At 40.1% G+C, this 27,296-nt stretch overlaps 1 protein-coding gene across 3 annotated transcripts in view; it reads left to right on the forward strand.

The window, feature by feature from the left end:
- The window catches only part of CHUK (component of inhibitor of nuclear factor kappa B kinase complex), a 1,226,492-nt gene that overhangs the window by 120,651 nt on the left and 1,078,545 nt on the right, over nt 1-27,296 (forward strand). For all 3 annotated transcript variants that reach the window (XM_044056797.1, XM_044056796.1, XM_044056798.1), the window contains exon 4: nt 23,585-23,702. In XM_044056797.1, the coding sequence (XP_043912732.1) occupies nt 23,585-23,702 (118 nt within the window). The remainder of the gene's footprint in view (nt 1-23,584; nt 23,703-27,296) is intronic.

Consider the following 27,296-nt stretch of genomic DNA (forward strand, 5'->3'; position numbering starts at 1 on the left):
CAGACCTAGAGGAGTTTGATTGTGACCTCTCTTTCTACCACCTCTTTACTTAGGTATATGCTCTGCTGTGCATATTTCCTGGATCAGGATGTAGGTCACCCTTCTCTTCTCTCTTGTTTATAGAGGTGGACTTTGTTTCTAGTTATTCTGCTACTATTATAAGCTGGGCCTAGCTTACAAACAAGATCTGAGGTAACTCACGCCTAGCATTGTGGGATATAAGGGGAGCCTCGAGCCGGTGGAACCAACTCTCGAGCTTTTAGAGTGGCCGAGTCGGAGCCGAGGTCGGCTCCGAACCCATCCAGCAAGAAGAAGGCGAGAAGAAGACAACTAACATGGAACGTTATGGTAAGAACATAACTTCTATTTCTCTGACTTCATCTAGATACTATTAATGACCACTGTCAGTAAGTTGAGAGAAAACAGTGTTGTAGTACACTTCACCTTCAGGAATGTGGTCAACACTAGACCTCAGAAAGCTGGTTGGATATCTAAACAGTTTCACTGGAAGACACAAGCTGGTAAGGTAGATAGGTAACTGGAAGTTGGCAAGAGGCATTATGTTGCATTTAGGGAACTGTTAGCTGCCGAGTGGCATTCTGTGGCTTTTAGGGGAGGGTACTGTTGAAGAACCAATGAGCAGTGAGATATTAGAGGGGATGGTGCAGAATTTTGATTCCAATTAACATGTTTTGTCGAAGATTAAAGCAGGTGTAGCCACTACTCTTAAAATGCAGTTTGTTAATTAAAAACAAACAAAAAATGCAAGTTCTTCCCAGCAAACATGGTCTTGTAGTTTAACCATAAATGCATAAAGTACAACTATTTCAGTCTTATGCTTTGTCCTATACTGTCCGGAAGTAGTCCTTGTTGCTTGCTTGATTGCTTTGACAGGACAATTTACAATTCTCCTTTCAAGTCTTACACTTTGTTTGATTCCGTCTCCCCATCATAGCTGTTGCTATGGACATAAAGTCCCATTTTACAAAAGGGGGAAACGCTGTCTGGTTGGGCTTTTCAGACTTTGTTTTGTTGTTTTTGGTTTCTGTTATGTTCGCTAGCTCTTTAAGGAAGCCTACTCTTACCAATACAGCAATGCATTTTTCTGTTAAAAAAAGAAGTACAACATACCAGAAACACTATTTTTAATGCACTCTTTATAATATTGTTCTAGTAATTATTAGACATCTATGGATTTTGGAGTCATTTGTAGTCTTTCAAATAGTGAGAGCCATCAAGCTGTGCTAATGTTGAGCACCTCTGGCTTAAAACCATAAATTCTGTGTCTTTTTGGATGGTCTCTGTGCCGAAAACAGGCCAGCTGCTTTCTAGAAGTGGAGGCAAGCCAGTGCAGTCCTTTACAATGAAGGGTTACAGTCCCTTTAGTGTAGTTAAGACTCTTGCCTTCTCCAGCTTTTCTTCAGTTTCTCTAAGCAACATATGAGGCTAGTATCCCTTCTATTGTGCCTTCTGCATCTTACACTCACTGCTGATCTCATTTGTTCCATTTGGATTTTGAGATTGACACACTTTTTTTTTACAGTAGTCGATTTGTGACCCCCTTTAATACATACATCTATTTTAAGCCATTTCCTTATTACCTTCTGTGTAGCCTTTTTTCAGGGCTGTGGTATTTTCTAAGGTTTCAAGTTAATCTTTGCCCTGGATTAGTTTTAATTTGGTTTCAAAGTAGCTTTGTTTTGTCAGATTGTATTGAATACACTTATTTTCTCGCCAACAAGTTTTGTGCCACAGAAACAAAGTATCATTTTACTGATCTGTAGGCTGAGAGGTCACTTTTTTATTTCTTTACTAGGGTCACCTCTCTGCTGCTAAATTAAGTACAGAAGTTTATGCGTCATACAGTGGCTTCTGAATGGTGACGTGGTGTATGTGTTCTCGCGTTCTCCTGTCATTCTGTTTTGTTCTCTATTTTTTCATTCACTTTTTCTGTTACTTCAAATGGATCCTGCCTTATAGCCAAAAATTTCTTTGCTGAAGAAACCTTCTCTGGTTCTTTAGGAAGATGGTAAGAATTTTGGTTGCTGAAATATTTCAGCTGCATGTGTAGCTAAAGAGATATCCTTCCACCATCAAAGTTTTCTGCTTTCAGCTTCAGTATCTGCAGGTTCACAGTAAGTTAGTTTCTTTACTTGTATCACATATCCAGTTTTCTATATGGAATGTCCATACATTGTGTGTTTTTTGACTGCAGTCTCCGGTTGTCCTCTGAATGAACACCCCTGTGTAGTTTATGGATAATCTTTACAAATGCCACTACACATGATGTCCTTCAAGGATGCATCTGCAGTCCTTACATATGGATTGTCCTGCCTCAGGCAGCCCTTCGGTCGGCCGGATTCCAAAGTCTGGGTCCGGCGTCGGCTGATGTTGCCCTTTCCCCGACGTCAGAGCGCCTGGGGTATAAAAGCGTCAGCCGGCACCATCTTCCTCAGTCTTTCTTGCCGCGTGGTGCCCGAAGCAGAAGCAGTTCGCAAGTGCCGGTCGGCCAGCTCCTGTAACTTCAGCTACCGAAGACTTCAAAAGCTAAGTACCCCGTTGGGGACTCTTTCTTGCCTTGGCCGATGTCAGATCAAACGCTTAAAGTTAATAATTGCTTAACTTGTGGGAAACAAATACCTCATAAGGATTTCCATTCTTACTGCCTCCCCTGCCTAGGCCCAGACCACGATGTCTCAGCCTGTATTGCCTGTGCCGCCTTCAATCGACGCACTCTTAGGCATCGGGCAGAGTTTGCAGAGGAATTTTTTGGGGCTAGTTACTGTTATAATATGCGGTCGGAGACTCCGACTTCTCATTTAACTAAAAAACGGAAGGACAAGGACCGACACACGCGGACCGTGGTTTCGGCTGAAACCACCCCTAGGCCTACCGCGAGTGTCTCGGTCTCGGCTGAAACAGAGCCCTTGGTACTTCCATCCGGCGAAACCACACAACCAACAATCTCGGTCCCGGAGGCCTCTTCTGAGTCGGTAATAGAATTTCCCTCAGAAACCGGTGTCCTGGAAACTTCCGACACCATTTCCCTAGACAAACCTACACCTGCACGTGGAGCAGCCAGGCCTCCTGCATCCATGTCCATTAAGGCATTCACAAGGGCTAAAGCTGCTAAACAGCCAAAATCTCTGCCTCCCAGGGTTATTCCTCAGGGATCCACTACAGGTTCACAGATTTTAACTTAAGCTGAGGACCTTATTTCCTTAATTAGAGGCTCTCAGCCTCACCCGGACAGGGGCTCTCAACCTCCTCTAGACAAAAGGCCCAGGGTTGAGCCCACTGATCCCCAGTCCTCTGAGGCCTCAGATGGTTCTGCTCTTTCAGACTACCAGGAGGAGGAGGCCTTTACGGCCTACGAGGATTCTGATGCAGAGGAATCTATTCCCTCGGCCTCCGCTCCTGAAGAGCTGTCCTTTGGGGAGACCCTTCACTCCATGAGAGAGCATTTCAAATGGCAGGGCCAGGAATTCTCTGATTCCAGGAAGAGATTAAGGACTTTTTTGCATTTACCTCGGCATAGACCTTTGGCTATTCCTCCTGTTTTGAATGTCATTGATGATGTGTACTGTGAGTCTAGTATTACCCCTGACTCCCTTCCTCCGGCTCCTGTCAAACCTGATAGGTACAACAGGGTCCCGGACTCGCATCATTTCCTTTACAAGGCCCACTCTGCTGACCCAGAAACTATTTCCCAGGGCCCTAAAGGGGTTGCAACTGCCACTACTAAAAATCCACTCCCCTCTGAAAGGGAGTCCAGGGCTTTAGAGAGATGAGGTAAAAAAGTGTATACTTCTTCCACTCTTTCTATGAGGGCATTAAATTGTCAATTCCATATGATACAGTACCAAGAGTATTTGTTAGATGAATTGCATAAAAAACTGTCTTCACCTGAACCCCTAGATCGCAGGTCACGTCAGGATCTGGTACATAACTCCCAACGGGTTAGCAACCATTTCTTGCAGTGTGGTTATGATGCATTGGAAGCTTCATGTAGGTCAGCAATGACAGGTGCAGTCATACGTAGGCATGCTTGGCTGAAGGAACAAACTCTGCCAGATCATGTTAAAGCAAAGCTTCTGGATGCACCACTGGAAAAGCAAAAGTTATTTGGCTCCACTGCTCAGGAGGTCTTAAAGAAATTTGAGGAAAAGGCTAAATCTGTACAAACAGTCAAAGATTTTCTCCAGGTCCAACCACCAAGATTCAGCAGAAATTGGCCTTCTAAGAATTGGTCCTTTCCAGACCCAGAGAGATTTCAAAGAGGCAAGGACAGGTGTGCCAGAGGTAGAGGGCAAGCTAGAGGCTCCTACAGAGGACGTCAATGGCAGCCTCCTAACCAGAGAGGTGGTGCAGGACCTACAACTGCTACACAAGGACAGACTTAATGACTTTACCTTGACCCCGCCGACCAGGGCTCAATTGGAAGCACCTTTGGGCAGAAAGCTATCTTTATTCTCAAAAAATTGGCACAGTATTACAAGGGACAAATGGACACTGCAAATAATAGACAACGGATACAGGTTCCATTTTCATACCTTACCAAAAAGAAAAGGCATGCCAAACCTGCCACCGAATCAAAGGGCAGAGGCTTTAAAACAAATTTCCAACCTATTACAAATGAAAGCTATAGAAAAGGTTCCTCTCACAGAACAAGGCCAAGGATTATATTCCAGACTATTCCTTGTCCCAAGAAAAGAAAGACAATGGAGGCCTATTCTCGACTTGTCCACACTGAATACTTATCTCATTGTGCCAAAATTCAAAATGCTGACCCTACAGCAACTCCTTCCCATGCTGGGCAAGGGGTCTTGGCTGGTAACTCTGGACCTCAAGGAGGCATACCTGCATGTCCCTATCAGACAAAGTTGCAGAAGACACCTCAGATTTCTTGCAGGTTTAGAGCATTATCAATTCTCAGCATTGCCCTTTGGCTTATCTACTGCACCCAGAGTATTCACGAAATGCCTGGCATCAGTAATTGCACACTGCAGACTTCAGGGGATTCAAATAAACCCATATCTGGATGACTGCCTTATACAAGCGAACAGCCAACAAACTTTGGTAAAACACTTGAATTATGCCATCCGCCTACTTCAGGCCTTGGGATACACAGTCAACATTCACAAATCAAGACTCGTTCCATCCCAAAGAATAACTTTTCTGGGTGCGAAACTAGATACAACCACCCAAATGGCTTTTCTCACAGAAGGAAAAACAAGAACAACTACCGGATTATTTCGAAAATCTGACAAAACAAACTCAGCTGACTGAAAGGAAAATCCTGCAGGCCCTGGGTTACATGGCATCTTGCATTCTTCTGATTCCACAAGCAAGGCTGCATATGAGGAAACTACAATGGTACCTAAGGAGTTTATGGTCTCAGCACAGTCACAGCCTAGAAGCTTTGATACCACTCATTCCATCCCTACAAAAGGAATTCCTGTGGTGGGCTCAAGCAAGCCAGTCAAACAGGGGTCTGCCTTTCAGCAAACCAATAACCAGCCAAACCATTACAACGGATGCTTCAGACCATGGATGGGGAGCACACATGGAGGGCAGATGCATTCAAGGACTATGGTCACAGAAAGAATTGCGCATGCACATAAACCAAAAGGAAATGCTGGCAGTGATACATGCAATCAAGGCCACCTGCTAATAAGGACAGACAATACCACAGTTATGTGGTACATAAACAAGCAAGGAGGTACCCATTCCTACCCTCTTTGCAGGCTGGCAATGAATCTTTGGGATTTTTCCCTAAAACTCAACATAGAGCTGCAATCCCAGTTTGTGCCAGGAAAAGACAATATACTGGCGGACAGCCTAAGCAGAAATATCATGGATCCACACGAATGGATGCTGCACCCAGACATCTTCCTTCAAATAACACAATCATGGGGGAGGCCGGACATAGATCTTTTTGCCTCCCACCACAACCATCAGCTGAAGAAATTCTGCTCGAGGTCATACCACCCACAAGCATGGAAAGTGGACGCCCTCTCTTTCAGCTGGAATACTCTAACAGTGTATGCATTTCCTCTTCTTCCATTAATAACCGAGGTCTTACTGAAGATCAGGACAGAGCAGCCAAAAGTGATTCTGATAGCTCCGGACTGGCCAAGACAGCACTGGTACCCACTGTTAAGGAGCATGTCACGCACGAAACCGTGGCCTCTACCTCAATGGCCACTTCTACTGACACAGCACAATTACAAAACTCTGCACTCCAGCCTGAAAACCTTGCAGCTGACAGCCTGGAGAATACCTTGACTCCTCACCAGGATAAGCTGTCCAAGAGAGTGAAGGATATCATCATGGAAGCTCGCCGGCCTTCCACAAGAAAGGCATATTCAGCAAAATGGAAAAGATTTCGCACTTGGAACACCACAAAGGGCCTAGATGCGACAGTGATGAACATGGCACATATCCTGGAATACTTGGCAGAAATGCTCCACAATGATCTTTCTTACTCTTCCATAAAAATTCATGCTTCAGCAATTTCAGTAGAATACAATACTGATCCACCTGTCTTCTCTCATCCTCACCTAAGGCAGTTTCTAAGAGGAATTAAAAACATCAATCCTCCAAGGAAACCACCAGTACCAACTTGGGACCTTAACTTCATGTTGGAAAAATTAACTCTACCTCCCTTTGAACCAGCAGCATCTTCAGAACTACAGTTCCTGTCTTAGAAGACTGCCTTCCTTCTGGCCATAACCTCAGCAAGAAGAGTATCTGAATTGCAGGCCCTCATGGCAGTTCAACCATTCCTTATTTTTCATCAGGACAGAGTCTCATTGAGAACCAATCCTTCATTCATGCCAAAGGTGGTATCCAGGGTCTCATTGAACCAAGCTATTCACCTGCCTACCTTCTTTCCAAATCCACAAAACAAAGGGGAGAAACTTCTGCATACCCTGGACATTCACAGACAGTTGTGCTACTACTTGGACAGAACTAAGACTTACAGAAAAACTGACCAGCTGTTTGTAGCATATGCTGCTGGTATACAAGGAAAAGCAATTTCCAAACAGACAATTTCAAAATGGATAGGGAATTGCATTCGATTCTGTTACTCTTTTCATGGCAAAACTGTGCCTTCTAACATTAGACCTCATTCCACCAGAGCCACAGCCACCTCCACAGCCTTCTTAAGAGGGGTGGCTACCAAGGACGTTTTAGAAGCTGCTACATGGAGCTCCGTGCATACATTTTCCAGGCATTACAACTTACCATTATATTCCAGATCCAGAGCAGGCTTTGCTACGGCAGTCCTGCAGGGCATTTTAGCTACACCATCCTTTTTTTAGATCCTACCGCCCCCAGCTTGGCTATGGTATTCTACCCATATGTAAGGACTGCAGATGCATCCTTGAAGGACTTAGTACAGTTTTGTACCTACCTTAAATGTAGATGTCCGATAGGTATGCATCTGCAGTCAGGGTTACCCTCCCTCCTTCCCCTCTGTGGTATTTCATGGGTACTTCTCCCTCTTATAGCTAGCTGGGGATATCTATTATGGTGTATTTGTTTTATATTACTGTGCATGTTTGGAATTTTTTGCATCTCTCCAAATTTAGCCTTCCTTAGAGGACACCTGGCATCTGAGGCAAGAAAAACTGAGGAAGATGGCGCCGGCTGATGCTTTTATACCCCAGGCGCTCTGACATAGGGGAAAGGGCGACATCAGCCGACGCTGGACCCAGACTTTGGAATCCGGCCGACCGAAGGGCTGCCTGAGGCAGGACAACCCATATGTAAGGACTGCAGATGCATACCTATCGGACATCTACATTTATGGTAGGTACAAAACTGTACTTTTTGTCTAAAGTGGTTTGTTTCTAGCTGTTTTCCTTGTACTGCTACTGTTGGCAGTAACTTTACTGCATTGCATTGTTCGGGAAGACCAACTGTTGCAGATTAATTTGTTTTCAGCTTGCGTACTAGAATTACTTTTTGTTGCAGTCACTGTGGTATTATTTGGGTTTTTCCTTGCACTACAAGTCATATTTCTTGTTGCTCATCAACAGTTTTAGTTTTGATGTATGTGTCCTAATATTTGCACTTCTGTTTTGGTGCCACGGATGCTGGACTGCATAATTTGATGCATCCATTTAATCAAAAATGTCTATACCCTTCATGTCAGCCTGTTTTAATTGAGTGTTTTGTTGTACTGTAAGCAAATGTGGATGTCTGTGGTTCGCCTGCTACACGTACTGCCACATAATGTTTGAAATTTCATCAGCTACCTTACACTTATTAGTAACTTTAGATTTCTCAGTTTACTGATGCTCTACCATATCATTCTAATACTAATTTGCTACTTTGAGGGATGTTTTGCCCAAACTAAATAAGCTTGTCCATAGTTTCTGTGTTTGACTAAAATATGTAAGCCTGTATAGAAACCTGCTGTAGTCTCTTATTGTAGATGTACCTGCTCTGTGCACCAAATCATTTTGCAATTCAAAATATGGGCAAGAAGTGGGAAATCCCATTCAGCTTTTCCCCTACAATTTTTGCTGTATTTTTCTTGCTCTTCTGAGTGTCACCTTCCCACTCTACCTTCATAAAATTTAATTATCTTGCCACTTGGTCACCCCACTCTGGAGTTCCTCAAGGTCAGCTTGTCCTGAGCTAGAAGGTACTGCCTACTGTCTTACGAAACCAGGCAGTGAAGTTTTGATTTGAACTATTCTGGTAGAAAATGTAACTCATACTAGCATACCTCACAACTTCTTAGTGTAAGAAATCTGCTGCATAACCACCCTGAAATCCTTTCTTTATCAAATTAAAAAGTTCTGTTCTTCCCAAGTGTGTCTCCTGTAATATTGCTATTTGCACTCTACATTTTTAATATAGTTCACTACTTTTTTTGTTTTGTATTTATCTCTGAGACCATTGACATTTAAAGACATTGCAGAAAGCATCATTGTATTAAAAAGTTATTATTCCCACCTTTTATGTATAATAGCTTTTTTGTTAAATGTGTAGTTCCAGCTTTTATGTTACATGCATACAGTGTTTGGTAGGTTGTTGTTTCTTTTCATATCCATTTGAGTCTATGCCACATCTTATGGAACATGTTTGTTTTATTGAAAGCCCGCAAGAAAAAAAACACCTAAAACCTATTAACTTAATACAAAACCGTGTACATCTTCAAATATTGAAGTTTGACCTTCCTAATAGGAACAAATGTTCCAATTTGACAGCCACACTCACACACTTGAGTTAACCTAAAAGAAAAGTTATCCATGCTAAGATGCATGGTGTAGCCTGGGCATCTGCTAAGTTCCATCTGGTTTTTTCTTGTCTTTATAACTTTCCTAGTTGAGAAGACACTTGAATGCTTTCAGAGAACATTATCTCCTATCCATTTCTATTTATCAGATTGTTTCCTGGAGACATGACCAGATACAGAATTGCTAGCAAGCATACATTTATTGGCTGGAAAAAAGCTTTATATTATTCGGTGTTCATTTTCATGTACTTGCTTTCTCTTAAAACTTGTTACTAGATCAAGCTAAGGGCCTTAATCCAGACATTCCACTATGCAAGAATGAGAAAAAGCAGATTAATGTTTCTTTTGTCATACTCTAACCAGAATTTTCTTTTATGTTATATTGCAGTGCCTACATTTCTTAAAACTCAACAAGTAGAAAGAAAAAAAAAACAGGCATACCGTTTATATTAGTATCCCTATTACACTTAAAAGCTAACTGAAAAAACTTTACAGCTTGCAAAGAAAATCATGCATTATGAAAATAGTACTATTAAGGGAAAAAATTGTTTTACTTGGTTGTCTTTCTCCTTCCTCTTCCCTTCTCCTAAGTATTTTTCCAAACATTAATGACGTGAAGTACAGCATATGCTTTAGAGTCCCCTACAAGTTAAAACAAAGTCCAAATAATCCAATATTTCCAGATTTTCTTATTCTGTCATGTTTCACAAATATAATTATTGCTTTATAATCCCTCATTTATCATTTTCCAAGTTACTGGTTTTATTCCTGTTCATGTCCGTGTCCCAAATCCTGTCTCTGCTTCATTTCCAGTGTACTATCAAGTCTTTTAGTAATCTCTTGTGCTTTTTTCCTTCTCTCAAGCATTTTCCATTGAAATATTGGAAAAGGTTTCACTGACATCTATTCATTTTATTTGCCATCTATTTCTCAGAAGTCCAGGCCAAAGTACACTGCCTCTAGCTCACCAATTTTGCTGGTGATTGCAACTGGGAGCAATCATTGAGTCCCCCAGTGATGTCAGCATATTACAAAAAAGGCTAAGACAAACAAATGATTAGTGCTAAAGCCATGGTCTAAAACTAAATGCAGAAAAGTGCATTATTATTATTCCATTTGGCAAAACAGAATTCCCTATAAATTACAATATTGACAACAACTCCCCCCCCCCCCCCCGAGTTCCAACCCAGTGGCGCGAGACTTAGTAGCACAGGTCGATCACAATCTGAATAGTTTCCCGAGTAGTAAGGAAAGACTTCTACATAGCGTACCTGATAAGCAAGGGCATAGCATCCAGGTCAAGGGATGTTCTAACTCCCTGTACTCGCCCCTCATCACACCGCTAATAAAGTGTAGTGTACCCTTTTGCATGGACCTCTCCAGCCACCTGCAGCAGCTGGATATACCTCAGAAGTTTCTTGCTAAGAAACTGCAGGGACTCCAAACTATGATCCATGTGGACAGGCTGAAAGCCCTGTCACTTTACTCCGTATCTTATAGGCTGCTGAGAGGTGACTTGTGCCTGGCCTATCAGGCAATCTTCGACCCTACTGTAATGGAAATGCTGCACATGCACAAGAAAATAAAAATGGCACAAGAGTCGCTCTTTCTAGGGATCTCAGACTAGCCCGTGACATTAACCGAACATGCTGGAGGGACAGATATGTTAACCAGAGACAGACGCTTCTCTGCGGTAGACTTTCTACTCGTGTAAAACAGAGCTCCTCACTGACCCTGTTCAAGCACAACCTAAGTAATTGGATGGGAGACGGCAAATTTGCCCCTGGGGTGGCATCCATGTCCCTCATGGACAGGGGTAGCTGGTGTTTATCACAGACATGCTGTACTCATAAATTCGTTCTGTGAGCTACCCAAAAAGAACAAATGGGGATACTTGGGCTTAATGTGGCAAGACTTGTAAAGGCTCTAGGGCTGCTAGCCTACTAACCACCTATGAACCTATGGCACAGTCTCTGTGAAATTTATTACTGGACGAACAAGCAGAATCTTTCTGTTTCATAGCTCACTTTTTGTTTGACAAACTTTTGTTGTGACTCCTTAGCATGTTCTTCATCAAAACATTATTTTGTCCTTCCAGGGAAGAATATTTTGAAGATAGCTGGGTATAGCAGTTTTATTCTCACTCCTTGACATTCCCTAAAAAATGGAATAAATGTATTACTCTTCTGCCTGGTGTACAGCGAGTAATCATGGTCTACAAATACTCTGCTTTCTCCCACTGTTAGTACTTTGTCCTTCTGCCAGTTTTGTTAGAATCTGCTCCAGGATTGTATTTTTTGTATTAAATGTTTAGGTTTCTTTCTCATAGCCAGGTTTGCAACATACACACAATGTGCCCTTTTAATTAGCCCTTTTAATGTAGCAACTCCTGCCGTGAAATACCAGTCCAGTTGCTTATTTATGTTCTCATAAAATTAATAGTCTGTTCCTTCATGCTTGTCTGGTACAGGAGAAAATCTCCGGTTTTCCCTATGTGCTCTGTCTAATTCTATTATCTTTTGAAACGCATCTTCTTGAGCAGTCTCCAGCCTTTTCATTTCTTCCTCTGATTTTTGCAGTTTTATCATCTTATCCGAATATCTGTTTAAAGCTTCTTCATTTTTCCAGCCTTTTATTTGAGTTGATGTACTCCATTAGTGTTAGATTTTTTTTTTTAACTGGGTCTGTTTGCAGTTGTCTTATACTTTCCTCTAGGTTGCCAGAAGTCATGCCTGGGGCTTGCACTGCTTTTTGCTGAAGAGCTACAGTACTCTTACCAGTCAGTGTTTTTTCCTCACATTTTGTAACCGATTTTCTTTCGGGTCCTCTGTATTTCTTTTTTCCTGCCATCAAGGCAGTGCACTTACTACCCAGAAATACAAGTCCACTGGCCTTCGCTGCTGAGTTTGTTTTCACACTGGGAGAGCTAGAGTCGAGCTGTTACTCAATGTGCATCCATCTTGGAAATCTAATATTGTCTATTAGGTGATAACTCCCTTATTTAAAGAAACCAGGCCTAAAAAGTTCTTATTCCATAAGGAGGAATGGGTGTGAAATGGAAATGTACAAAAATGTTTATAGGCTTGAGCGAGTTAAGCTTTGGATACTTTGGAGCAGGAAATTATATTTGCTGAACCATTTTACAGGACCTGAAGGTGAAGGAGAAGATGACAAAATTTCCTTAAAATTGTGAATCATATGTGTATACCAGTGGGGTAAACTGTTTAATTTGTATTGCACTGCACATGATTGTGTCATGGTGGTGTGTTGGGTGGCTGCATGTCCACTTAATGTTTTGTAATTGCTTCAATGATACTGATTTTTTTGTTCTGCCTTATTCTGATTTCTGAATTTAAATACTTTTTATACTCAAAATAATTAAATGAACTTCAGCTTATCTTCTGTTGTATAGCTGAAAATGTTCTCCTAGAATTATCACTATTAGTCCTCAACTGGTCTGAATTGTCTACCAGTCAGCAGTTGCACTCTGACTCAGTGCACTATATTTCTTATGCCATTTTCTGCGTTCATTATTTTGTGCTCCCACATAAAACTGCTGTTAACTCTGTGCCACCATCTGTTTTACTTAATTAAAAATGATCGTGGGTTGATTTACTTTTTCATTTTATCATTAAGTTTCTATAGCTGTATTTTTCCATTACTGAATAAAAACTTATGTTTACATGGAGAAAGATCGTTTTGTATGGAAGGGTCTTTTGAGGAATGTTTATGACAAACCCAGTTAAGTCTGTTAACAAGGTATGCCGAATGCAAACAGACCTCCTCAGAAGTTTTCATAGCTTGTGCTTATTTTGCTTCAGGGTTCCTCATCACCTTGTTCATAATTCTCAGTGTCAAGGACCAAAGAAATAAAAAGAAAGTTAGTAAAAGAGCAGTTTAAGAAATGAAACTGGCTAAAGAATGGGGACCTCTTATAATGTAAGAGAAGGAGCTTTTAAAGTAAAACAAGTTCAAATAAATTTGAAGCTTCAGTTTAGGAAGTTAAGGAAACTGTGGATGTATTGACTACTGATGCAGTAGCCTTAGCTATATGGGTTATGTCAAGGCTGTCCAAAACATGGCCCATGGTGCCATTTTGTGTGACCCAGCTGAACTGCATTAGTGCAAGTAGCACGGTGACAAGCACATGCATATATAAATAGAATTCACTCTCTCCAGTCACTCACCCATACAGTCTAAAGCTTTCATACATGCGTTCACTCTCTCCTTCCGATCATGCTCGCACATAACACTCTACAGCTTTCATACGTGCATTCACTCACTCTCTCTGATCGCTCACACACAGTCGCTTCAGCTTTCATATATATGCATTCACTCACTCTGTCTCTCTGATCACTCACATACGCACTACTCACACATGCACTCACTCACTGTTCAGCTTTCATACATAAATTCGCTCACTCTCTCTATCTCCAGTCGCTCACACACAGTCTGTTCAGCTTTCATACAAACATTCACTCACTCACTTTCTCCAGTCACTCACACGCACACTTTCAGCTTTTTTTTTTTTTACCTAATTTTAAATACAGTAATAAACTCTCAAGGTAAGCAAGCATCCAGGCAATAATACAACTGTATTATTCTGGCTGGCAGCTTTCCCTGGGCAGAGTGACGTCATGCATTATTTGTGGTGGATTGCAGTGCATGCAGGAGGAACTACCAAGGCTGAGAGGGCGATAGTGGTAGGACTTGTAATACAGTACAGGACAAGCGGGATAGCAATTAATTTGTTGGACCTTACTTTGCCTGCTTTGTACAGACCTACAGTAAGGTAAGGCTTCTGATTGAAAGGGTAGTATGGGTAGTATGGCTCATGATGGTTGTGTTTGGGGGAACATGCGTTATTCTCCTAATAGTAACTTATCGGACCTAGCTCTGTCATATTTAAAGGGGTGTGCATTAACGGGGGAAGATCCTGTTATGCTTTTTAAAGATGAACTGTTCGTAGTTGTAATTGGAGTTTGCCTTATTACTTGTGTTGTCGTCCGCTTTAGAATCTGAAAATTGTTGAATTTAAGACAACATTATTTTGCATACTCACTGTGTTAGACTGAAGAAAGATGTGGAGTGCATGAAAAGTTTGTGCTAAGTTTTGTAGACTGTTTTATTCCAATGCGCATGGTCTGGGGTGAATCTCATGGTCACATTTCTGAGAGTGCAATTAGTGTTGGTTTGTTCAGCTGCTTCAGCATATTGAGGTCATGTTTTATTAATATTTATCCTCAAACAAAAATGCCTAGCAGGAAAAAAAAAATTGAAGATGAAAAGTGAGTGTACGATGGGGAATCGGACTATTTGATTACAAAAAAAGAGGAATAAAATTCAGTGTCTTATTTGCATGCAAGTTTTGTCAGTGCATGTGAAATGACACTACAGTGCATTACACAGTAAAACATTTGATATATATAGTGGAGAATAAAGATGCACCATTATTGCAGAATATAAGAAGAAACTGATGCACCAAACCAGTTTTTTTTTTTTTTTTTTTTTTTTTTTACAACACTTAGCACTGAACAAAGTTCTAGCCTTGCCACTTAATACTAAGTAGCATTGGAATTGGCGAAAGCAAAGAAGTCTTTTAGTGATTGTGTGATAGTGAAGAAATGTGCAATTAAAATGGCAAAACAATTTAATGAGCCAAAAATAGCTGACACATTCAAAATAGTGGCATTATCTCAACAGATTCACAAGACTAGTGCAACACATGAATCAATGTGTTTCAAAAAAGCTGTGTGATTTAATAGCAAAATTTGATTACTTTTCATTATGTCTGGATGAAAGCACTGATCAAGCAGATAAGTCAACTTTTAATTTTTGTTCGAATTATTCAAGAGGACTTTAGCACTAATGAACTCCTCAATCTTCCGTTTTCACATGGGGCTACTAAAGGTAATGATATTTTTGAAGCAGTTCAAAAGTCTGTTATGAACTACAGAGGATTTGATAAATGTTTCTGCATCGTAACAGATGGGGCCAAAGTTATGATGGAGGCTGGAAGCGGCTTTTGTGGACTATTGAAACAAAATATTGACTGCCTTACTCATTGCATAATTCACCAAGAAGCACTCTGTAAAAAATGCGATGAAAGTAGCTAAAAAAAAATCACTAATATTATATGAGGAGGTAATGGATCTCTGAGTCATCGTAAGTTTTGAGAATTTTTGAGTGAAAAGGATTCTGCATATGGTGATTTGCTCCTTCATTCTGATATTCGCTGGTTGAGTGCTAGATGATGTCTGGAACCCTCTCTTTTTTGCCATTCAGAAATAAATGCCCATATTTCTTCAAAATGATGAGAAGTCTGACACAACAGAACTTAAAAATCTAATGCAAGATCCCATATTTTTATCAGATCTTTCATTTATAACGGGTATGACCAACAATTTGAATGAGCAGGGCAAACAGAATATTGCCAATTTATGTGGTCACTTGAATGGCTTTAAAAGTAAATTGAAGCTGTTTAAATCGGCATTAGCTAGTAATCTTACTTTTTTTTCAGAATTGCAAAGAACATTTTGAAGAAATTAATTTTGAGGAAATATTTTCAACTCATGTGAAGTATATTGAAATGATCACTGAGGATTTTGAGAATCAATTTGGTAATTTTTAAGGAAACTGAAAAAGATATTTGAATTTTTATTCAACCCTTGACTATCGCCACTGAAAATGTAAGATCTGACCTTTATCTGGAATTGTGTGATTTGCAGTCAGACCCTTTTATACTAACAGAAGTGAAAAAGGGTAAGACTTTTTTAAATTACTACCAATAGAGAGGTACCTGAAACTGAAGTTTGGACTCTAGATGTGCTCAATGCTTGTGAGCACATATCTTTGCGAAAGCACTTTTTCAACAATGAAATTAATTAATTCAAATTACAGATATTTATTGACAGATAATTATTTTGCAAATTTACTGCGATTGGCAATTACAAGCATCAACATTGATATAGCCACTTCTTCTTTTAATGAAGCCGAACTACCGCAGAGCTCCCATTAAAATGAAGAGGTTCAGAGTTATGCTGGTCACAAATGCATTCAGGATTTGGTCACTACTCTAAACAGAGGTGTGATGAGCACTCCAGGACAGACATTCAATTTCTAAAAAGGGCTAATTTTTGTGCATTTGTGTCCAACAAGATATTCTTCGTGTTTCACTGTTGCAGTCATTATATTTGGGTAATCTGTTGGCAGGTTGCCCACAGTCAGCCTAAATTCCAAAGTCTTTGGTCCTGCGTCGGTTGCTGTCTTCTCTTCTCTTCCCTGATGTCAGGTTGTCAAGGGTATAAAACATGCAGCCAATGCCATTTTCTTTAGTCTTTCTTGCTGCGTGGTACCTGAAGCAGAAGCATTTCGCAAGTGCCAATCAGCCGACTAATGAAATATTTGCGTTTGAGTTTCAGAACCGAAGTCTTCACTAAAGCTAAGTACCCCGTTGGGGAAATTTTTTTTTGCTTTTTACCGATGTCAGAAAAAGTTAATAATTGTATTACTTGTGGGAAGCAAATACCTCATAAGGATTTCCATTTATACTGTATTCTTTGCCTAGACCCTGATCACAACATGCCTGGCTGTCGGTTTTGTGCTAGATTTAACCAACACACTATTAAGCGTCGTTATATTTTTGCATCAAAGTATTTCGGAAACAGATTTAACTACCCAGAAATGTCATCAGATAGCAATCCGACTACCTAAGTACATAAACGCAAAGAAAAGGACAGAGAAAGGCAGTCGAGATCCAAAATAGATGATGAAGCTTCTCCTAAGCCAGTCGCCGGTTTGCCGGTACTCAGTGAGGCGCCTTCGCAGCCCCTGATACTCACTACCTTCAGGTCGCAGGCCTCTACCGACACCCATGTGGAGTCCGGCATCCCGCATGATACTCAAGGTATTGAACCGACGGATGTTTCTCCCTCGGATGGGTCTGGAGCCGCTGAGCAGGCACCGGCTTCTGAGGGTGTATTCAGACCTCAACATTTGTACATCAAACCAACGACAGCTGCAAAACCAAAGACAAAAGCAACTTCTAAACCTAAAAAAATGACACATGAGCCACATACACAGGCCTCTATGCCTAAAAAAACAGATGATCAAAATGGCTGAAGACCTTGCTACCTTGATCAGGGGTACCCATCCCCCTCCAGATAAGAGGCCTAGGCAAGACACTGATTATGAATCTTCAGTTCAGGTTTCTATTTCTTCTGATTCCTCTTCTGATCAGGAATTATCTATACCTCCCTATGAGGATTCTGATGCTGAGGAGTCTATTCCATCTGCATTTCCTCCCTGATGATTATTTATTTGGGGAATTGCATACTTTGAGGGAGCATTTTCACTGGGAGGGTCCAGACTTCTCAGACTCAAAAAAGAGGCTCTGGGATTTCCTTCTCCCTCAGCACAAGCCTTTAGCCATTCCCCCTATTTTAGACATTGTGGATGATGTGTTTTCGGAGTCAAGCTTGACCCCTGACTCCTTACTTCCGGCTCCCAGTAAGCCTGACGGATATTACAGAGTCCCCGACTCACATAAATTTTTATTTAGAAACCTTGCTGCTGATCCTGAAACTATTTCACAGGGTCCAAAGGGAGTTAAGGCCTCAACAGCAAAAAACCCTACCCCCACTGACAGAGATTCTAGGGCACTGAACAGATTGGGGAAAAAGGTTTATACATCTGCAGCCTTGGCAATCAGGGCCTTGAATTGTCAATTTCATATGCTTAAGTACAAACAACATGTAATGGGATTGCTGAAACAGAAAATGATGTTGATTTCAGAATGTGCAGAAAATAAAAAATTGCAGGAATTATTGCATGCAGCTGAACAAGTTGGAAAGCATACTTTGCAGTGTGGTTTTGATTCTTTAGAGGCCTCCTGCAGTGCCACAGTTACTGGATCTGTGATTAGGAGGCATGCCTGGTTAAAGGAACAAAATTTGCCTGATCATGTTAAAGCTAAATTGCTAGATGCACCTTTACAGCATAATTCTCTGTTTGGTATTAAGGCAGAAGAGGTTTTAAAGAAAATGGAAGACAAAGCTAAGTCTATGCAAACTGGTAAAGATTTCTTACAAGTGCAGCCACCAAGATTCAGTAGACACGGGCCTACAAAAAATTGGTCCTTTCCTGTGTCAGACAGAGCTCAAAGGGGCAAATCCAGATGCCCTAAGGGTTCCAAGTACCAGGCTCAAGACTCATACAGGTCAAAGCAACGGGTGCATCCAGCTCCAAATCTGGAGGAGATAAAGCGCAAACCTACAGAAAGCAATCCCAATGACTTCCCTATGCCTATACCAAGCACTTATCTTTTGGCAGCACCCATAGGGGGACAATTAGCACTTTTTGCTCAAATTTGGCAGTTAATAACCCAGGACAAGTGGGTACTAACCATCGTATCACAGGATACAGATTCCATTTCCACACTCTGCCAATGACAAATGGTTGGCCAGATCTGCCAAAAAAACAATGGTCAGAGGCACAGAAACAGGTTACGTCCCTCATGGATATGGGGGCTATTCAGACAGTACCAGGACAGGAAAAAGGACAAGGTTTTTACTCAAGACTGTTCTTGGTACCCAGAAAGGACAAGGCATGGAGGCCAATACTGGATTTATCGATTATGAATACATACCTGGACATTTAAAAATGCTCACGTTGCAGCAACTTCTGCCAATGCTAGGCAAGAATGCTTGGCTGGTGACTTTAGACCTAAAAGAGGCATACCTGCATGTCCCAATAAAACAGTTGTGCAAAAGATACCTCTGATTCAAGGCTGGCTTAATGCATTACCAATTCTCTGCACTGCCCTTTGGCTTATCTACTGCGCCCATGTCTTTACAAAGTGCCAGGCACCAGTAATTGCATTTTGCAGACAAAGAAGTATTCAAATATATCCTTACTTGGACGACTGTCTCATTCAAGCAGAGAACAAGGACACTCTTCTGTGACACCTGGCATTTGTGAAAAGGCTTCTAACATGCCTAGGGTACACAATAAACAAAAGGAAATCACAACTGGTACCCTCTCAGAAGATAACATTCCTGGGTGCAAGCTTGAATACAACTGCCCAGATGGTTTACGTCACGCTAGACAAAGGCAACTGACTACTTACTTCAAACTGAGGGCAATAAAAACCCAATCTTCTACAAGTCAAATTCTACAGGCTCTGGGCTTCATGGCATCCTGCATCCTACTAATTCCATATGCAAGACTGCATATGAGGAAACTTCAATGGTACCTAAAAAGTGTATGGAGTCAACGTTCACATATTCTGGAAACAATGATTCCTCTCATTCCCTGCCTGCAACAGGAGTTTCTATGGTGGGCAAAGGCCTGTCACCAAAACATGGGACGGCTCTTCACTCTACCCCCTGCCAGCCAAACCTTAACAGATGCATCAGATTATGCCTGGGGGGCCCACATGGCAGAAAGATGCATTCAGGGCATATGGGCACCAAATCAAATACATCTACAGATCAACCAGAAAAAGATGCTAGCTGTTCAAAATGCCCTAACAGCCTTCAAGGACTTACTTCATCCAGGACAACTACTGATAAAGACTGACAACACCGCAGTCATGTGGTATATAAACAAGCAAGGGGGCACACACTCTTACCTCCTTTGCAGATTGGCCGTGGCACTGTGGGACACAGCTTTGACCTACCAAATACATCTTCAAGCTCAATTCCTGCCAGGAAAACAAAACACTGGCAGACGATTTAAGCAGAAACCTTATGGATCCTCACGAGTGGAAACTAAATCCACAAGTCTTCAGCATGATAACAGAGGAATGGGGGAGCCCGGACATAGATCTGTTTGCCTCCCCTCAAAATTATCAACTGAAAAGATTCTGCACAAGGACTTATCACAGACAAGCATGGAAAGTGGATGCCCTATCCTTCTGCTGGAAAAACCTATCAGTTTATGCCTTTCCTCCTCTGCCTCTTCTACCCAAGGTCCTCCTAAAAGTCAGACAAGAGAAGCCAAAGATGATATTAATTGCCCCGGACTGGCCCTGCCAATACTGGGTACCCAATCCTAATGAGCTTGTCTTAATACCCAGCTTGGACCTTGCCTCAAAAAACACAACTACTGTCCCACCAAAACTATCAGATCCTGCACAATCAACTACAGACTTTGAACCTGGCAGCATGTCTAATCCTGTAATCATACAAACGACACCTCTCAGTAAAGCTGTGATGGATGTCATTTTGGAAGCCAGAAGGCCTAGTACTAGAAAATCTTTTGCTGACAAATGGAAGAGATTCTGTGCTTGGAATCAAGCACAAGGAACTGATACAGCAGAACCACATATTCCTCAGATATTACAATACTTAACTGAGCTGCTTGACAAAGGCCAGTCTTTCTCATTAAACAAAATCCATGCTTCTGCCATTTCGGCTCATTACAATACAGAGCCACCAATCTTTTCTCATCCTTTACTAAAGCATTATCTTAGAGGAGCCAAAAATTTAAGGCCTCCTAGAAGATCACCATTACCAGCATGGGACCTCAATTATGTGTTGGAAAAGCTCACCCTGCCTCCATTTGAACCAGCGCTACCGCTGATATAAAGTTCTTATTTATTTATTATTATTTTTATTTTACATTTGTTGACCGGGCTAGTCTAACTGGATATATGTCCATTTTCAGTAGAGGCCCAAGGAGAAAAGCTCCAAAGACTTGTTTCAAAAGTATAAGTACAAACAATACACAAACATCAGGTATTATAATAATAAAAAATAGCAATTATCATAGAAAAAAAAAAGTTATTGACAATGGTACAGTGCAGGAGGATTTTAAAAGGATGTACACTGAAGTTAAGAGTTAAAAAAATAGTATGAGTAGAGTGTATGGAGACGTAGTACAGGTTAGGTAGGAAAATAGAGAAAAGGAAGTTGTGTGAGTAATGAAGTTATAATGGATTTACTTAAGAAAAGGTATGTAAAGAGGATATAAATAATGTAGAAAAAGGTAGATAAAAAAGTATAGTCAAATAGAAGATGTAACAGAGTTGTAAGGACTAGATAGGTAAGTTGCGTTTGTATAGGTATAGGACTAGTCAGGTTTGGCACAGGGGCACATAGCCAGTATGATTTGAGGTAGAGTTTGTCTGTTTTTAGAGAGATAAAGAGGTGAGTGAGGTTAGGTCACTAGGGAGAAGATTCCAGGATTTGCCAACAGTACTGGAGAAGACATGGAAGACAGCTCTACTACTAGCAATTACTTCAAGAAGAAGAGTTTCAGAGCTACAGGCCCTCATGGCTGTAGAGCCTTATCATATTTTACCCAGACAGGGTGTCTCTGAGGACAAATCCTACTTTTATGCCTAAGGTGGTTTCCAGTGTGGCTCATAACCAAACAATTCATCTGCCAACTTTTTATCCAAATCCGCAGAACAAGGGAGAGAATTCTGCATTCCTTGGACGTACACAGACAGCTAAGATTCTACTTGAGCAGGACTAAAGCTCTAAGAAAAACTGAGCAATTACTAGTGATGTGCTGCAGGATCAGAAGGAACGGCTATTTCAAAGCAGACAATTTCAAAGTGGATAAGCCATTGCATCAGTTTCTGCTACTTACACCATGGCAAACCTGTGCCCAAGGGCATTAGGTCTCACTCCACCAGAGCTGCAGCCTTTCCTAGAGGAGTACCAACCAATGACATTCTGGAGGCTGCTACTTGGGAGTTCTGTTCACACCTTTACAAAACATTACCATTTGCCTCTCTACTCTAAGTCCAGGGCAGGCTTTGCCACTGCAGTTCTGCAGGGCCTTATAGCCTCACCTAATGCTGTTTAGCTCCAGCCTCCCAACCATAGCTTTGGGATTCTACCCAAATGTAATGACTGTAACAGTGAAACACGAAGAAAATAGTACAGTTGTGTACACTTACCATAAATGTAGATGTTCGAGTGTATTCACTGTTGCAGTCCAGGTTACCCTCCCGCCATCCCCCTGTCATTCTACAGTTTATCTTTCCTTCTCTATCTTCTACAACCTATGTGGTGTATTTGCTTGTAGATGAAGGTAAAGTTTATATTGATGCATGTGTGTGTATATATATATATATATATATATATATGTGTGTGTATAATATATATGTGTGTGTGTGTGTGTGTGTGTGTGTGTGTGTGTGTGTGTGTGTATATGTATGTATATATATATATATATATATATATATATATATATATATATATATATATATATATATATATATATATATATATATATATATATATATATATATATATATATATATGTATATATTTATAATATTGCTACCTTTTTAGGGGGCACCTGACATCAGGGGCAAGAAAAACTAAAGAAAATGGCGTCGGCTGCATGTTTTATACCCCTGACAACCTGACGTCATGGAAGAGAAGACAGCAACCGACGCAGGACCCAAGACTTTGGAATTCAGGCTGACTGAGGGCAACCTGCCAGCAGATTACCCAAATGTAATGATGCAACAGTGAATACACTCTAACATCTACATTTTTGGTAAGTGTACACAACTGTAAAAATTTCTTAAGCACTGAGCCAGAGGCTGCTAAGAAGAGTGAGCATGCAGGAGGAAGCACTGACACTGCTAACAGCTGAGTTATGAGGGTTAAATGCCAGCAGGTTTAATACTTTACTACAACTGGAAAACTGGCCCTTAATGGATAGACATTTGTCCTTTAAAAATTACTGCAGCTTCTCTACTGTTTCAATAAAAAACTTGTATAAGGACCATGACTTTTCTTTCTTATGAAATTTTTGAAGTGCCTGCTAAACCTATGTATTATATTTATTATTAGGGATCTGGCCCTCAGATAAACCTTTTTTAATGTGGCCGTCGAATTACCTAAGGTTGGACAGCTGTGGTCTATATGTTTGGGGAAGGAGTTTAAGACACACTAAAGCAAATTGTTTTCTTTTGCGGTCTGCACTTTGTTGGATTGCAGTTACTCTGAAGAAGTTTCTATTTATGTAATTTACTTGCTTTGTGATTGTGAGTTAGTTGCTTTCCACAGGTAGTACCCACAGTTTGTCATATTACTTGATTTTTGTGAAGGTTAGTTTTTCATCTGTGTTACGTCTCTCATTTGGTAGACCGCATTATGTCTTGCCGCAGGATAGATGTCATAATTGGAAATTAATCGGTCTATGTTGCCTTTTGCTTTTTGCCTTTGCGTATCTCCATTACGTGTTACACCTGCTTTGTATTTGCCATTGCTGCTGTAATCTTATGAAGCTATTTCTGTTTTGTAGTATGCATTTTAAATTCATAAAATCATTATTGTTTTATTTGTGTTTTATTGTTTTCAGACTGAACCACACTAATGTGGTTACAGCTCGGGAAGTTCCAGAGGAAATGAGCAGTGTTGCCTTCAACGATGTGCCTCTTCTTGCTATGGAGTATTGCTCTGCAGGAGATCTCCGAAAGGTAGCATAGAAAGGTTTATGAAATAGCTTAAGAGTTTATGGAAGTAGTAACCTTTATTTTAATTACCATTTTAACTGGTGTGATGAAAAAAAAAATAATTGAAATTGCTTGAATTAATTTCACTCTATTTTAGTACTTGTAGTTTAATATTTAATGAGCCAGGCTTTATTTCGTGCAGCTAGGTAAACACTAATGCTTAACAACAAGCAAAATTATTCAACCTTTAATGAAACCTGTGCAATTTCTTAAATGATATAATTCTTATCATACGTTAATAGCTTTTCACCCTTCTGTACAGTTGTTTTTGTTAAGATTTAGGGCATATCTAGAGAAAACTTTGATTAAAACAGGGAAGTAACCCTATTATAGATGGGCAGTAATGTACAATTTCAAAGGAAATTATGTATGCTTCCCTTTTAATGTCAATTTACAGGAGTTCAGCTGGAATTATAGAAATCACAACCACGAGTCTGTAAATTGCTTGATAAATAACCCTTATTTTTCATGTAAGTAGTTATTACAAAAAGCATCATTTGTAGTACAGTTAAACAAGTATTAATGGCACAGCTTTATTTTTTAGTTTTCTCATTCGACTGAATTTACTGGTTGTCCTTTATCAGTTGCCATCATAACACTTAACTTGCTCATTCCCTTAGGATTAGTTGAGAAGGTGATGGTGTATTGACTAATAAAATTGTTTGATGGTTTAAATTTAGATTACGAGTTTGAGATGAAAGCGCTAAACTATTATGTTTAATCAGCTGAGTGTTTAACAGTAAATAGGTTGATGTCTATTAGAATGGGGTCCTGTTCGCTTCTGTTACAGAGTTTGATTTTTATTAGTTGAGAAGGTTGCTAAAATTGGTTTGGATTGTAAGGTCCCACCAGTAGACATTGATTCTTGGAGCATCCTTTTTCATTTCTTATGATCTGAATACATTAGGTTACTTTGGTGGTGGGTAAACCCTAGTTCTGCAGTGTATGTATGTCTCTGCTTCTTTGTGCAGACAGGATGACATTCCTTGCCATTCATCCTGTTTTTTGACCACTTTCGGAGACAGACTAATGTTATTTTAAGTGACAAAAGCTAACCTGCACCCTCTCCCTGAGAGGGAGAGGAGCCAAATCACAGCTGGAATTCTCCATTCCATGGCTGGCCTGTGATGCTCAGGGTAGCCTTTGAGCCTTTGTCCTCTGGTGTGGATAGACCCCTTAACATTTGCTGTTTTGGCATCCTGTAGTGGTACATTTTGAATTGACAAACATGTATTTGGCTGATACTGAAATGAGAGTACAGGAACAGTTACTCTTATTTTCCTTTGGTGTGACATGGGCATTAATAGTGATTAAAGAATGTGGTAAAGCTGAGTCCTTTGCTGGAGAGGATGTGGGCAACTGTTCTTTGCAGAGAAAATTGTCACCCATTGTGTGTCTGCCTAAAGCTTTCATAAAAAGGGCATTGTTAAGATATTGCTAAATGTTCAGTAGTTCAAAAAATAATATTTAAGTTTTTTTTATTTTTATTTATTTATTTTATTTTACATTTGTTGACCGGGCTAGTCTAGCTGGACATGTATCCGTTTTCAGTAGAGGCCCGGGGAGAAAAGCTCCAGTACAGGCAATAAACAATGATTTGGCAAATAAAGCATTAATATGAGTAAACAATACAAGGTAAAAAAGAAAAATCAATTTCAACACAAAAGAAATACTAAAAATAGGAGATAAACTTATAATATATACTACTGTATTAGACTTATAAAACAGAAACTATAACACTACTACTAATATATACTACTGTATTAGACTTATAAAACAGAAAAAATAACACAAGATGAAGTTAAAAAAGGTTGCTGGTAAAGTCTACTTCTCAGATATAAATCTCAAACTATTGAAAGTGTTTGTGAGGAGCTCAGTAAGGGAAAGGGAGGAAAATTAGGTAAATGAGGACATGGTTTCAGTCGGGATTAGCACAAGGACACAGCCACTGTGCTTTAAGATGTTCTCTGATGTGTTTTTGAAAAGAGAGGTAGAGTTTTGATTAGTTATTTCTTGAGGAGTTGATTCCAGTTTTTACCTATGGAATTTGAAAATATGAATCCCCAGCTTTATTATATGATTTAGTTAGAGATACTAGGAGTTTGTTAGCAGAGCAGTGTGGCTAGGTTTTATATGGTATGATCAGTTTTGTAAGGCTAGGGGTGGCATCAGGGTAGTAGAGGGTCTTTTGAATGATGAGTAGTTGTTGATAGAGTAAGTGGTTAGTTAGCTCTAACCAATCTAGCTGTTTGAGGTTAAGACAATGGTGTGTTCTTAGGGGAGTAGCAGTAATGAATCTGGCTATGCTATTGTAGCAGATAGAGAGTTTGGTAATGTTATTTTTGGATAAGTTAGTATAGATAGGTGAGGCATAGAAGAGGGTGGAGATCAGGTGTGTCTGAGCAATGGTTTTTCTAGCTACTGGATAAATAACTAGCTAAGTTAGTTAAGAGAAGACATTTTGGAGGCAGTAGTTCTAGACAATATATCAGTGTAAACTAAAGGATGATGAGGACCTCCGAGCACTCCCTTTGTTTGCAGGAATAGACCCTTTTAAAGAATTGCTTTAGAAACTTAAACTATATTTTTGAGTATTTAATTTCTGTTTCTTTGTAAATAGAGCAACCTGTAAATCACCTTATAATTGCTGAATGGAATTAATTTGTCTGTAGGTGAGAAAATACTGTTCACACATAGGCATTTTACTGTGAAAGCTGCATTATTTGCCTACAGATAAAACACTGAGTGACTCTGAAAAAATAGTAGTGACTTGAGAAACGAGCTCTGTTACATTCCGTTGATGACAGGAAGAAGTGAAGAATAGTAAGCAGAGACTTGTGGTGAATGACTCATTTTGGTCTGGCAACCACTGTACCACTGCACTGCTATGTGACTTATTTCTATCTTTGTAGGCTTATAAAATTCATGCAGTGGTTAGAAATATGACATGCTTTGGACCTGTAGGTGACAGGCACATCTTCTGTCTTTCTTACTGACTGTGATGTAGTTACCTCATATGGACAGTTTTTTGCTACAGGTATAAAACCAGTGTTTTTCATTCATTAGAACCCCCACTGGACCACTTATACACACACACGCGCAGACACACACCAGTGCATGTGTTATATGTATATCTGTGTGTGTGTGTGTGTGTGTGTGTGTGTGTGTGTGTGTGTGTGTATGTATGTATATATATATATCTATATCTATAATATCTGTATAAAATATACATACAGATACACTTCTGTATCTGATATCTTTCTCTTGTGTCTCAAAGACTTCATTGACTCGTACACAGTTGCCAAATCTTATTTAAGTTTATTTATTGACATTTGATTACATTACCGGGAAAGTCTGACTGGGTAGGTGCCATTTTTAGAGGAGGCCCAGGAGGAAAGCTATAAAATATTACAAAAATGTTTTCCTAATAATTTTACAATCTTGAAAATTTACACAGTAAAAAAGCTTAGTTTAAACTATTATGCTAAATTAGACATAATGAAAAAACATTGGTTAAGAATAGATACAACTTGTATAACAAAGATTTAATGTTTAGAG

The sequence above is a fragment of the Protopterus annectens genome, chromosome 14.part0, assembly GCF_019279795.1.
Source record: "Protopterus annectens isolate FY-2018-M chromosome 14.part0, PAN1.0, whole genome shotgun sequence".
In the NCBI taxonomy this organism is placed as follows: Eukaryota; Metazoa; Chordata; order Ceratodontiformes; family Protopteridae; genus Protopterus; species Protopterus annectens.